At 36.4% G+C, this 13,741-nt stretch overlaps 1 protein-coding gene across 15 annotated transcripts in view; it reads right to left on the minus strand.

Moving 5' to 3' along the window:
- Positions 1–13,741, minus strand: part of mapk8ip3 (mitogen-activated protein kinase 8 interacting protein 3) — a 29,054-nt gene that overhangs the window by 13,590 nt on the left and 1,723 nt on the right. For 5 of the 15 annotated variants that reach the window (XM_058770901.1, XM_058770898.1, XM_058770900.1 and 2 more), the window contains exons 2-13: positions 9,871–9,991; positions 9,700–9,770; positions 9,206–9,294; positions 6,658–6,681; positions 6,218–6,362; positions 4,523–4,751; positions 3,524–3,626; positions 3,186–3,304; positions 2,656–2,667; positions 1,578–1,595; positions 1,029–1,086; positions 787–939 (exon numbers count right to left, since the gene is read on the minus strand). In XM_058770901.1, the coding sequence (XP_058626884.1) occupies positions 787–939; positions 1,029–1,086; positions 1,578–1,595; positions 2,656–2,667; positions 3,186–3,304; positions 3,524–3,626; positions 4,523–4,751; positions 6,218–6,362; positions 6,658–6,681; positions 9,206–9,294; positions 9,700–9,770; positions 9,871–9,991 (1,142 nt within the window). The remainder of the gene's footprint in view (positions 1–786; positions 940–1,028; positions 1,087–1,577; positions 1,596–2,655; positions 2,668–3,185; positions 3,305–3,523; positions 3,627–4,522; positions 4,752–6,217; positions 6,363–6,657; positions 6,682–9,205; positions 9,295–9,699; positions 9,771–9,870; positions 9,992–13,741) is intronic. The other 10 variants (XM_058770904.1, XM_058770902.1, XM_058770906.1 and 7 more) reach the window with 6 other exon arrangements.

Below are 13,741 nucleotides of genomic sequence, written 5' to 3' on the forward strand. Positions count from 1 at the left end.
AGACCATAAGCCACTTTCGGAGACACAGAACACGTTTTTGCTGCTTTGTCCATTATCTGGGTAAGCATGTGCTAAATGAAATATATAACTTTTAAAAAACATGAAACCTTGCATTGCAAAACTCAAAAACGCATTTTGAGTGAAAGGCCCCTAAAACAAGTCCTGGATTAAACTCATGTTAGTGGTAGTTTAAATAGGCCGTAAATAATTTTTTAATTTAGAAATATGCACACATTCACAACAAAGGCTCTGTAAATGTTTCTTGCCTCGTCTCATTCAGTTACAAAATACATAAATCACATAAATGATAAACGAGATGTTAGAGTAATGAGGCAGACCAGCCTAAAAATTTAACTTTTTCACAATTTTGTTATCCTAACAACACAGAAAGCATGTTTTGTTGCCTAAACTTGCCACTTTGAGGAATAAAGGTGAACACTTGAGTCATCAGATATGTAATTATTGTTGCGCAGGAAAAAAACACTTTCACTATTACATACGAGTTGCTATAGCGACCCTATACATTTTTTACAAAAAATAAAAAATAAAAATCAGAAAACAGATATTTTATCATTTTATTATTTTTTTCTTGTTATATTGTTTATAATAAATAGATTGAGGAATACTAAGAAAGTTGATGTCTTAACTTAGTGAATGATGTCCTGGGTCGCTAAAGACCTGAGGTATGCATTTAAGGGTTGAAATTATTTTTAAGGACCAATCAACAAACGTCAATGTTGTGACAGAAAAATTCAGTGGAGACAAACACAGGCAAAAGATCCAGACCTCTTTAGCTCCTCCTCCAGTTCTTTCACTCTCTGGTCCACTTTGCTCTTGGACTGTTTCACTGTTTCCAGCTCTTCCCGGAGAACTTCCTGTTCACTCGACAGCTCATCCACTTTAGCAATCAGGTCATTCTTCACAATATTCAGGGCATTCCTACAGACATCAAATGACTCCATTAGAGCATGAAGACGCATATATACACGGGCAAATAAACACACATTCTGTCTGTCTTTCTCTCTTACTTGGTCTCCAGTAGTTGTTTGTTCTCTGTTAGCAGATTTTCCACCTCCTTCCCCATACCTGAGGGATATACAGTGTTAGCAGGAGTAAAGATCACCATCAACTCTTTCCAAGTCTCAGATAAACAGACTAAGGGACAGCTGATTCAAAACTACACCACGATTGTTTGAAATGACACCACAATCACAAAGAATTACAGTACATTTTATTATTACATTTATTATTTAATACTAAGTCAGTGAAATCTCCTCTTTATTGTGACACTGAACAACGACCTTTAAGCGTTTTATTTACAAGACATCTAAAGGGGTATAATCACAGTCTAACTTGATAAGTGAACTGTAGAACATCCAAACTGACTTGGTAATATGATTCATATGAGCTGTAAAGCCATGCATTCGAAAGCACAGCACTGAGCAGCCGAAGTTATTAGGGTTAGAAGAGCAGAAGCACAGGAGAACATCTCACCAAAGCATAACTACACATAAGGAACGGATCACAACGTCCTACTGAAAATAACATGAGGGGGAAAAGGAGGCTATGAGCCTTACCAAAGAAATCATCCCGGACTGAAACAGAGAGCAGAGGAGGAAACAGAAGGAAAGTGGCGAGGAAGGAGGAGGCAGCCAAAATGACAGGAGGAGTAAAGGTATGAATGTGAAGACAGAAGAGAAGATTAAAAGAAGAAGATAATGATGGAAATGAAGAAAGATGGAATTAAAAGAAAAGATTAAGAGAAGAGAGAAAAACAAATGAACAGGTACATGTTAGATATTTATCATCACACACATACAAATACGCACACACACACACACACACACACACGCACACGCACACACGCACACGCACCTGATAATTCCTTTATAAAGCAAAACCAATAAAACAAACGATCAGCTAAAAGTATTTTATTAATATAATCAGATCTTTAAATATTATATTTTTGGGGACTGCCTTTAACAAAACAGCTATTTATTAAAGACATGCACATACACATTCAAAGGTTTGCGGTCAGGAAGATTTTGAAGTTTTTATAATAACTCCTATGCTCACCAAGACTGCATTTATTTGATCAAAACACAGTAATACAATAATATTGTGAAATCTCACTGCCACATAATATAACTGTTTTCTATTAGAATGTATTTTAAAATGTAATTTATTCCTGAATTTTTACTCCAGTCGTCAGTGTCACATGAACCCTCAGAAATCATTCTAATATACTGATTTGGTGAAGAAACATTTCTTATTATTATCAGTGCTGAAAATGTTTTTGCTGCTTACAATGTTTGTGGTAGTTGTGATATATTTTTTGATGAGCAGAAAGTTTATTTGAAATCTGCATTTTTGTAAATGTCTTCACCGTAACTTTCAATCAATTAAAACTCCTTGATGAACAAAAGTATTGATTTCTTTCAAAACATAAAATTTTTCTGGCCCCAAACGTTTGAACAGTCGCGTATTTTTAAACGTTTTATATAGTATTTTGTCGCATAGTTGTGTTTCTGAGGTACAGTTTAAAGTAATATGACTAATTGTGTTTCTGGTTGATGTTAAATCCATGCAAAAGTCATGAAGAGCAAAAAAGAATGAGAACTAAAAATACCAACCAATCAGTGATCAGATACACACCTGAGAATTCCCCTAGGGGCGTGGCCGAGAGAAGCACACACAGGAAGGAAGCACAGAGAGGGGTCAAGGGTCAGTGAGTGAGACGACCAATCAAAAGAAAGATCCACCTTCACACTGAGATAAACAAATCAACAGCTCTACCTTGATAATGAAACAAAACAAATCAGAAAACTGCCAACATAAATAACGGCAATTACTCAAATGATAACTTCATCAGACCAAAATGTGCTTAGGGGCAGGAGATACAGCCATGAAGCAAGCATGATATCCCAAGAGACCTCGCTTTGGGGATATATCCAGCAGCGTGGCTTCCTGACAAAAGGCATGCAGTTCAAAGTGTAGGGAAGAAAGGCCCTTAGCCACCGTACGCTTAGCAATGGTACTTTAAACATAAACAGAAAATGAAAAACCATTGATCTTAAATGCAGGTTACATATAAACCAAGGTAACCTGCATTTATGAGCAACTGTCAATCAATTGCGGAGGACAAATGTTCAATAAAGGGTCTTCATTTGAACTGTGAAGCTTACCGAGAAGTTCCGCTCCTGCGTCCACATCACCGATGATGTCCGACTTGGCGTCTTTGATCTCATGGTACAGAGAGTCTGTGTTGATGCCGAATGCCTCATTCACTATGCCCTGAGAAGGACTTCAAAGGAACAAGAGCTTTCGTCATTACTTCTGTGCCTTGTTTCACTTCAAAGCTTGAATGTTTTTTGCTGAATTCTTTACATTTACACAAAGCCACTTTCTAAACAGCGTTTTTTTAATGATTTAGAACTTTAACTTTGATGGTCTCTTTGTATCGATCGGGTGTTTAGTACTTTTAATCAGTATTTAATTGTGTGAACGATGTGTGTCTGTCTACCTGTTTCCTCCTCCGAAGATTCGAGGGTCCAAGCACATATCTAGCTCTGGTGTTGAGTCTATAATTTCCTGAAACTCTGACCATTCATCACTACTGCCCATACCTACAGACACACACACACACACACAAATTAAAATGAAATGAAGACAGTCATTTTCCTGTAATGAAAAATTTGACTTCTGCAATATGTAGAATGCACACAAATGCTTCATGCCTTCATTTGACATTGTCAAATCATGTTTGGATTTAATCAATGCATTATGTGTGATGTACATGAAATGTCAGTACAAATTGTTTCTTTACTTATAATGCAAGTGACTGGAGGGGTTTCCAGTAGTGGCCAATCAATTTATCAGCAAGGCTGATATCTGACATTTTTTAACTATTAGCATCAGCTATACTGTAATAGGATTGCAGAACAAAATCAAGGAGAATATTTATTACTTGTCAAGTTCAAATTATTGTTATTATATGATTACTATATAAAGAAAAAATTATTATATGATTCATTTTTAACTATTTAAAATGAATTAAATATTTAAATTATAAATTTTATTAATGTTGTGGATGCGCTATTTATAATCTTTACATTTTCTTTAAAATATAAAAGTTTCGAACAAAATCATTTTAAAACATTTAAACGTTTGGAGTCAGTAAGATTTAAAATACTTCTATTCAGTAAGGATGCATTAAACTAACTGTGTAAAAGTGACTGTAAATACTTTACATTGTTACAAAAAATCTATTTAAAATAAGAGGATATTGTATTTACTGTATTTTTGTTCAAATAAATGCAGACATGGTAACCATAAAAGACTTCTTTTAAAAACATGGAAAAATCTTGCTGACCCCAAACTCTTCAACGGGATATATGTTAACATATATTGATGAACATCAGCATTGGCATCTGCCTTTAAAAAAAACTTCATCGGTTGATCACTAGTTTTCTTTGTTCTTTCATTCAGTGTTTATTCTTTGTCTCAGTTCTTCCTTTCTCACCAATGCTGACGTTCCTGGTTTCCTGAGACACCTGCACCTCCATGTTTCTACTAAGACGCTTTTTATTCTTCTGGCGCATCCCCCGGGACACGTCGTACCCTCCCACCGATACCAGCCCATCATTCAGAGGGGTAACTGTTGCCGAGGGAACAGACGAGGTGGGAGTGTTTGATTTGCTCCCTGTGCTGCTGGGTGTGGCTGCGACGGAGTCTGAATCTGAGCCATCCTCCTTAACACAGAGAGAACAACATATCACATACATATTTTAATAATTAACATACTCTGCTAAACTTCTAAACTTAAGCTTCTAAACTAGTTAATTTGGTATTGCTATGACTAGTTTGAGTGATAAACATTTACACTTACTAGCAAGGCTTGTACGGTACAAAAATATATTGTAATACAAATACACACATGTAAATGTAAAACATTTACAAATAATAAAATATCTGTAAAGTACCACTACATCCTTCCAGTTTCAAGATATTTATCTTTGATTAAACATAGATAAAAAAGCTTTGTCAAATGTAACTCAAACTGCTTTATACTCATGCGACTTGAGTCATTTGGAAAACAGGAAGTGAAGAATCACGTTTTTTTTCTCTTCCTTCAAAGAACAGATGTATAGTTATGTGTGCACAGCTGACAGATGCTTCATGTAGCTGAGATTCAGTTCATTAAAGGGATAGTTCACCCAAAATGAAAATTCTGTTATTAATTACTCACCCTCATGTCGTTCCAAACCCGTAAGACCTTTGTTCATCTTCGAAACACAAATTAAGATGTTTTTGATGAAATCTGAGAGCTCTCTGACCCTCCCATAGACGGCAACACAACTGAAATGTTCCCAGGTCCAGAAACGTAGTAAATACATCGGTAAAACAGTCCATGTGACATCAGTGGCTCAACTTCAGTTTTGTGACACTACGAGAATACTTTTTTTTTTTTTGCGCAAAGAAAACAAAAATAACAATTTACTCAACCATTCTTCTCCCCCGAGTTACGTCGTCTGCCATTTAAGAGAGTATCACAACGCATACGCATGCGGCTTTCCCCTAAGCGTAAACAACGCTGATGAAGTCAAATACGTTCTTAGGTACTCTCCAAAATGGCTGACGACATAACTCGGGGGACAAGAATGGTAGAGTAAATTGTTATTTTTGTTTTCTTTACGCAAAAAAAAAAAAAAAAGTATTCTCGTAGCGTCGCAAAACTGAAGTTGAGTCACTGATGTCACATGGACTGTTTTACCGATGTATTTACTACGTTTCTGGACCTGGGAACATTTCAGTTGTGTTGCCGTCTATGGGAGGGTCAGAGAGCTCTCAGATTTCATCAAAAACATCTTAATTTGTGTTCGAAGATGAACGAAGGTCTTACGGGTTTGGAACGACATGAGGGTGAGTAATTAATGACAGAATTTTCATTTTGGGTGAACTATCTCTTTAAATCAGCTTTTTTAAAACACATCTGTTCATTTCAGATGGCTAAAATAAGACAAAGACGTCACAGGACAAGGCAGAGGATGGACGGCCAAACCAAAATCATGGACTTTGGAGGCCTGCTGGTGTCCCTCAAAAAACCACCCATGAACCTGATCTTGACACAAGCAGGCATAAGGGGGCGTGGCTGAGAGAATGATGATTATCATGACTCCTCCCCTGACGCTTTAGGGCGGAGTCATATCTGTCACACCTGGTAACCAGGGGCGTAGACAGGTCTGCTGAGATCACTGGAATGCCAGACGTCTGACGAAACCATTCTAGCCCCCCCAGGACCCCCACGTACCATGCCATCTCCGCCAGGAAACAAACTCAGTGATGGGGGGCGCTCTGTTTTACTGCAGAAAAAAAAGAGAGACAGGAAAGGTTAAATATTTCAAACATTAAACCAACACTGGCACATAAACATGAGTAAAAAATGCAACGGACAGGGTGAAAACACATATAGACACAAAACCACATAGGAGAAAGAGGTACAGGTTTCTCGGTCTCTGACTTCAAGACTGTTAAACTGGGTGTTTGGGTGGACGGCAGGTTAATTTTTTATTTTAAAAGAGTAAAATGGGAGATATAAGGACTGCAGGGAGACACAGGGGTTTGGGGGAGTTGTCAGAGATTGCGGGGCATTTTTACCTTTTCCTCCAGTTGTGTCGTTGACTGCAGAGACACACACAGCGGCACACGCACAGAAAGAAAGAAAGAAACAAAAAGAAGGTGAACACACGCACACTCACAAACACAGTCACACTATACTGACACAGGACATAACGTCACATTATGTACAGGATACAGAATGTAAAAAATACATGGAACTGACTTATGCTGAAATTGAAAACATGATGAAACTGTAAGCAACAACTTGATTGTCGCAATTAGGGACTGTGCAAATGGATAACTTATTATTTCATAATAGTTATGCATTTCATTATGACAATGTATGTGTATGTACAAAATAGGGGTGGGCTATATGACCAAAATCTTATATCACGATAGGAGTAAATTTATTTCATGGTTTATTTCACTATATATCACAATATAGTTATTATTAATAAATAAGGTCTTTATGATATCAAAATTGTTGATACCATAGAAATTTCATAATTCTTGTCACCAGTGTCAATTTCACAAAAAACTAATACTAGCCTAAATAAAAAAAATAAATTAATTAAAAAACTCAAGCTCACTGAAGTAAACAGTCAGGAAACTAATAAGAATCTAATTACAAGCAGTAGGACAAAAACTACAGTAGAACAAATAAATAAGAAATGCTACACACACTGTAAAAAGTAATCAAATGTATATAAACACTGCATATTCTACACTAAGTAAATTAAATATATATTTATTCTTATTAAAGTTACAAAGGTGATTTAGTCAAGAGCAGTGAGAGATTTTCTCTCTTTTTATTGTTTGATTAACATGAATGACAGACAGCAGGAATATTAGACTGCTGTCACTTTAAGAGCTGCCCGGATCCAATATACTGTTACAGTTTTAATATGCGTTTTCTTTTTCAGCTGTTTGTTTTCACTTAAAGGTGCACTAAGCAATATTTAAAAAATGCTTTTAACCACAGTGTCGGACCGAGTCCCAAAACACACTCGCAGCCAATCAGCAGTAAGGGGCGTGTCTAGCAATGATACAGCGCTCAGTTTGAGTGTACAGGATGGATATTAGCAGATCGACTATAGATGGATTGAGATGGCAGATAAAAAAAAAAAAAAGAAAAAAGAGGAAAATATGAGAGGAACAAAACATTAAAAAGAACGGTTACGATTAGGCAAGAGGTAGGACCCGCGTAAATATCAGAGCAGCTTTCCAGCGTTGGAGAGAACTCAAGGAGCGGAAGGCCTGGAATCGGACGCAGAGGCTGCGTTGTATCTACTTGATAGTGCAAAATCAACATTACTCACCTGTCTCACACTACTTATCTGTGTTGGCTTTTGTTTGAATATTCTTGTGCGTCATCTTCGCTTGTTTCTGCAATCGTCGTTATGCCAGGATTGTGTACTTACGTGTGGGGCAGAGATTTCAAAATAGGGGCAAGGTCCTGTTGGGGTATGGGCGTGTTTGTTTTGGTGCATTCAAATATCAACATCATTTGGCAAAATTAGCTTAGTGCACCTTTAAGACCTAAATTACTGTGTTTAAGAGGATACTTGCAAAGACGGGCATTTTTACACATACAAGCATGTGTATTTAACCGTTCAATGCCTATAAAGAGTCAAAAATAACTCTGTTCAGTACTCCCGCGCTCCATGAGCACTGTCTTCACTTCACTTCACCTCTCTGACAATGCTGAAAAACAGTCTGTCAGACAGCGTGCACATATAGCGAAATGAGTTCTCTTTCACTGCTGATTGCGTTTTAACGGCTTAAAATCACTTGTTTTTAACCGCAATGCTTAAAAAAGTGTGCAAACGATAAGTTTTCGTGACCACGTAGCACAGCAACGTCACATGAGCATGTAACCACAATAGTCCAACGATAGTCCAAAATCTCTACTGGTTGACAAATTTCTGTCTACCAGTATATCGCCCACCCCTAATACAACACCAAAAATATTTCTTACATTCTGTGGGTAAATGAGTTATCAGTGCAGTTGACTCTCATTCTGCTCTGACATGTCAAGGTTATTCTCCTAAACTCATCTTAAATATCTGTATCTAATGATTTCATAATTTAGTAGCATTAAATTTAGTAACATTATATTAAGCGTTGTTTTTCTTAGGCAAAAGACTCTCACAAATCTGTACCAAAATTCAACACTGCAAGTTTGTCTATGGCAATGCTTAATCAGTTGAAATCAACTGACTGTGTTTAAATGAAAAAAGAAATATGTGAAATGTGCGGAGATGTGTTTATAATTGAGTATGACTACAAGCTAGCCACAACTCTAGCTCTGACTAAGCAAGACATGACAAACTGTCACTGAGCATTATCACCCAGCGCCTAGCAACACTGTCTCCAAGACAACTGTCTTAATAATGAGACATTTTATATCATCAAAATCTAAATAATCCAATACACACATCCAAACTGCAATATACAGTCACAGCTGATGCTAATAGTACAAAAGAAACATGCAAAACACAAATGAATTCCAAATGCACATTCCGAACTCTTCATGTAAATGAAGGCCTGGAATGGCTGCATCATGCTGACTATACAAGTTACTCACGTCCGTCCACAGCCTGTAGACTCGGACTGATTGCTGCCTGACTGTTGCATCTTTGAGCGCTCAATGTGTTCCACATATGTCTGTATCATCTAAAGAAATAAAAAAACCAATGTCAGTGTACATGCTGACATTTTCAAGAAGTGGAGCTTTGTATTTGTAACTTTCAAGTTATTGCTAATAGTGTCCCCACAACTTTATACTAATGAATTTCCATTATGTTTCCACTCATTTTCCATGCCAAAAAATAAATGTATCAAGATCACAAATCACAAAAAGCTATTTTTAGCAGCTAAAAATTGTTTTTAAAATAAATAAATAAAATAACTAGAAAAAAGTATGTCCAATATGGAAATTTCCATTAACTTTCGAAATATTTGATTTATTTATTCTATAATTTTTCCTACACACTTTTTCATCTTCATTCCCAGGTTTTCTATTATCAAGGGAACCCTGTGTTAATTAGAGTTATCTTTCTGTGCTGGGGGTTTACTGACCTCCGTATGGCGCTGGTGAAGGGCGTTATACTCTTTCTTCATGTCTGATTCTCGTTCTTCCAGACGAGTGACTACAAGAGAGGAACACCACAAATGCACAGTGCAAGAAACTCAAATCTCTGTTTGTCAATTTGTGTGGATGAACAAATGTAGTTGAGTGCACAGACTCACTCTGGTCAGCATAGTTCTTGGTCTTCAGCTCGAGTTGTTTTGTTTGTAGCTCTAAAGTCTCCACCATGGTCTGCAACTCCTTCTTGTCTGCCTCCAAGGCATCTTCAAATTCAATGAACTTCTGTTAACACACAAACACACACATCCACACAAGGTCAGATCCTTTATCTTACAGCCTGAATTGGATGGAGGGATGGATGGATGGATAACATTGACAGATAGATAAAACAGACAGATAGATAGACAGATGTATGTGATCTTTGAGATATAACATTGCAGAGTGTGTGTGTGTATGTAAACTGATTTCAGTGCAAAATTATCCATAACCACATTATGAAGCCAAACAGCACAAGGTCAAAAAGCATTTTTGAGAAAGGACTGTTCTTCGAATACAATACAGTCACACATTTACACACACAGTTACCCGGGTACATTACATACACACACACACACACACACACATACTCCAAGTGCAGTGTGTGGTGACTTTGAGCTGCAAGGATTTAAGTGGAACACAATAGGCTCTTTCTGCAGTGCGGCCCAGCCACAAACAGCCTCCTGGAATTCAGTAATCCTAGCACTGCAAAGAGAGGGAAAAACCAAACACACTCTATCTAACACTATAAATTTCAAATCCGTCTTCAGTGAACACATCACACTAGGCCGATCATGTCATTTTAATGAGCGTTTTGACTAGAAGCCATTTCTAGAGTACTATATACTCCTCATATCTGAAGCATGTCTACATATGGGATTATAGAGGCATTAAATGTTATGTAATGCTTTTCATAATGTAATTCCAGAATGCTAATTTGAGTTCTTGCTATACGTTGACATAACAACATCCCTCATTCAATTCTGAGGTGAAGTGTGTATTTTCTGCATCACTAGTTACACTGAATGGAATACACAAAATAACGAGTGTTTCAAAATGGATCTCTCTGTCTGCAACTGGATCGCCCAAAACTTGCAGCATTGGATGAGATTTTATTGCTGTGTCAGGTTGGTTGGGATGCCACCAAAATAATGAGTCGCAGTGTTTACACTTTTTGTAGGAAGTAACTCACAATCTTGCTTGCGTTTGTCTTGCATATTAAGCAGGGATATGAGATTTTAATGACAACAATTACATGTGACAAGCTGGAGTAGAGTCAAGTGCACCTGTTATGCCACCATACATCAGAAAGATGTGAATATGAAGCAAAAACATTCTTATGCTTTGTGTATGTTGTAAATAATCTGTATCCATTAAAATTTCATACTGTTCTAAAGCCAACAGCTAAAATTCTAAAATGCAAGTTCATTATAAAGATGTTCAATTAGAGTTATTAGACACTGATTTCTCCCTTGAGGATCGATAATTGTATTATATCAAGCTGTTTGACATTCAGAAAATGTGTTTATGCATGGATGAGTCTGTATGAGAGGAAGACAGCGAGAAATATTGAGCTGGATTTTCTTACTGTGGCCATTATAGTCTACTGCCATAATCCCACAGGATGTGAAACTGGAGAATGCTGTTTACTCCCTCTCTCCGTCCCTCCATCCCTCACTATCTCACTCGCTCTGTGCTTTCTGTCTGTCTCATAACATGAGAATCGGGTTACAGCGTCAACCAGCCTCCTTCTATGAGAAAATTGATTACCCATAATCACCCTCCCACATTTGTCCTCTGTACCCCAAGCAAATAAGTCTTTGTACTGCTGCAATAAAACATAAAACATCTATCCCTAACACTTAACTATTTTATTTAATTAATTGTATTATTTTAAACCATAGCCTATTTCTTTCTGCAATAGAAACAAGCCTGCTACATGCAAAATTCCCGACTGGCATCTGTTATTTTTGGACAAGAGGCTGCAACCGGGAAAATGCACAATAGACTTGAGTGAACTGTTTATTATATAGTTTATAGTATTAATGTATTTTATGGGAGCATGTGTAAATAAAAAAATGGGGAAAAAACATTTAAAACTGCTGATTTTTTTGGAATAAAAATTGAAAAATAAAATAGAATAAAAAATAAAAATAAAGAACATTTTTAGAAAACATAAAAGAGTAAAATATATCTTTAAAATAAATAAATAGATCTAGAAGAATAAATAGTGTGGCTGGCTTTCATGTTGAAATTCCAAGACAAAATGGAAGCAATCAAGTAATGGGTGAGAAGCATCACTGCAGTTACTGCATTTCATAAGCACATCCTTCTCTGTAACATCTACGATACTGAAAAACAGACTGTATTTTTTTTTGTCTTTTGCTACATTAATCAGCTCTTCAAGTACATTGCTTAGTTATGACAGATCTATCATAACTTACTCTCCATTATATATTCACACACTAAATCGTTACAATTACAACATTGACTTGAGCTTAAAGAGGAAACACACTCACATTCTGATTACATGCTACAGTCTAAACTCTGCTATAAAGCTTAACACAACAAGAATCCCAATAATGTTCCGGGAGTGCAGTCGATAATATAGTTACGTTTGGAAAATGTGTTAGCATGTAGTGGCGGTGCATGTGAAGAGTCATATAGGGCATCTGTTCCCTGTAGCTGTCCAGTCATAGCAGCAGTGCCTGTCCTGACATTCAAAACAGATGAGCGTTTGTCTGCTTATTACTTATGTATAAACGTGTATGAGATAATCTTATGTAGGAGGTTTAGAGATCTGTTTCTAGCAAGTATAGGCTGAGCAACACATACAATTTTCATTACGGGACTCAGCAGAGGAGTTGATGCAAGAACTGTAGTGCATTGTTGGCTTAAGTTTCTCAAGTGGACATCCCAGGGTCAAGGACAATGAATTGACCAGGTCAACCCGCAATAGCTATTTACAACATGAGTTTCTGTGTGTAAGTAAAGCAAGAAGGTAGTATTTCATTCTAATGTGTATAGATAGAGGCTTTAACCCTATAAAGCCAACAGTATCATATTTGCTGCATGAATTTCTATAGCCTCCAAATTATCAACATGATGCTCACAAATGTGTCTTCTGTCATCTAATTGATAGCCTTTTAGTATGATTCTAAAAACGTTCCCCTTCAGGTTGCGGTACACATGTTTTTGCAGTGAAATACTTAATGATAATAATTAATAAAAAAGTATTAACTTTCATAGTGTTAGTAATATTTCAAGATGGACATTAACTGGACTGGAGCAACTTCGGTTTACCTGATTGTCCAAATATGAATTTTATTTATTTATTTATTTTAAGAAAAATCATGTTAAAATGTCAGTATCAAACATGATACAACAGGCTTTTGAGGAACATTTATTTATACATCTCTCAATCAGCATTGTGTTGCACTGCATTATGTTATGGACCCAACAATTAAAACTACAGAGATTTGAGCATAAAACCATGCATTTAAATATCATATGTGACCCTGGACCACAAAACCAGTCTTAAGTCGCTGGGGTATATTTGTAGCAATAGTCTGGGTCAAAATTCTAGATTTTTCTTTTATGCCAAAAATCATTAGTATATTAAGTAAAGATCATGTTCCATGAAGATATTTTGTAAATTTCCTACTGTAAATATATCAAAACGTCGTTTTTGGTTAGTAATATGCATTGCTAAGAATTCATTTGGACACCTTTAAAGGTGATTTTCTCAATATTTAGATTTTTTTGCACCCTCAGATTCCAGATATTCAAATAGTTGTATCTTGGCCAAATCCTAACAAACCATACATCAAAAGCTTATTAATTCAGCTTTCAGATGATATATAAATCTCAATTTCGAAAAAATTGACACTTAAAGACTGGTTTTGTGGTCCAGGGTCACATATATTTTGGGGAGATTTAAGAAAAAAACATTACTGGTGTGCATCTTGAGACAAAACAAAGGCACTGATATATTTT

Source organism: Onychostoma macrolepis, chromosome 03, assembly GCF_012432095.1.
Source record: "Onychostoma macrolepis isolate SWU-2019 chromosome 03, ASM1243209v1, whole genome shotgun sequence".
NCBI classification, from domain to species: domain Eukaryota; kingdom Metazoa; phylum Chordata; class Actinopteri; order Cypriniformes; family Cyprinidae; genus Onychostoma; species Onychostoma macrolepis.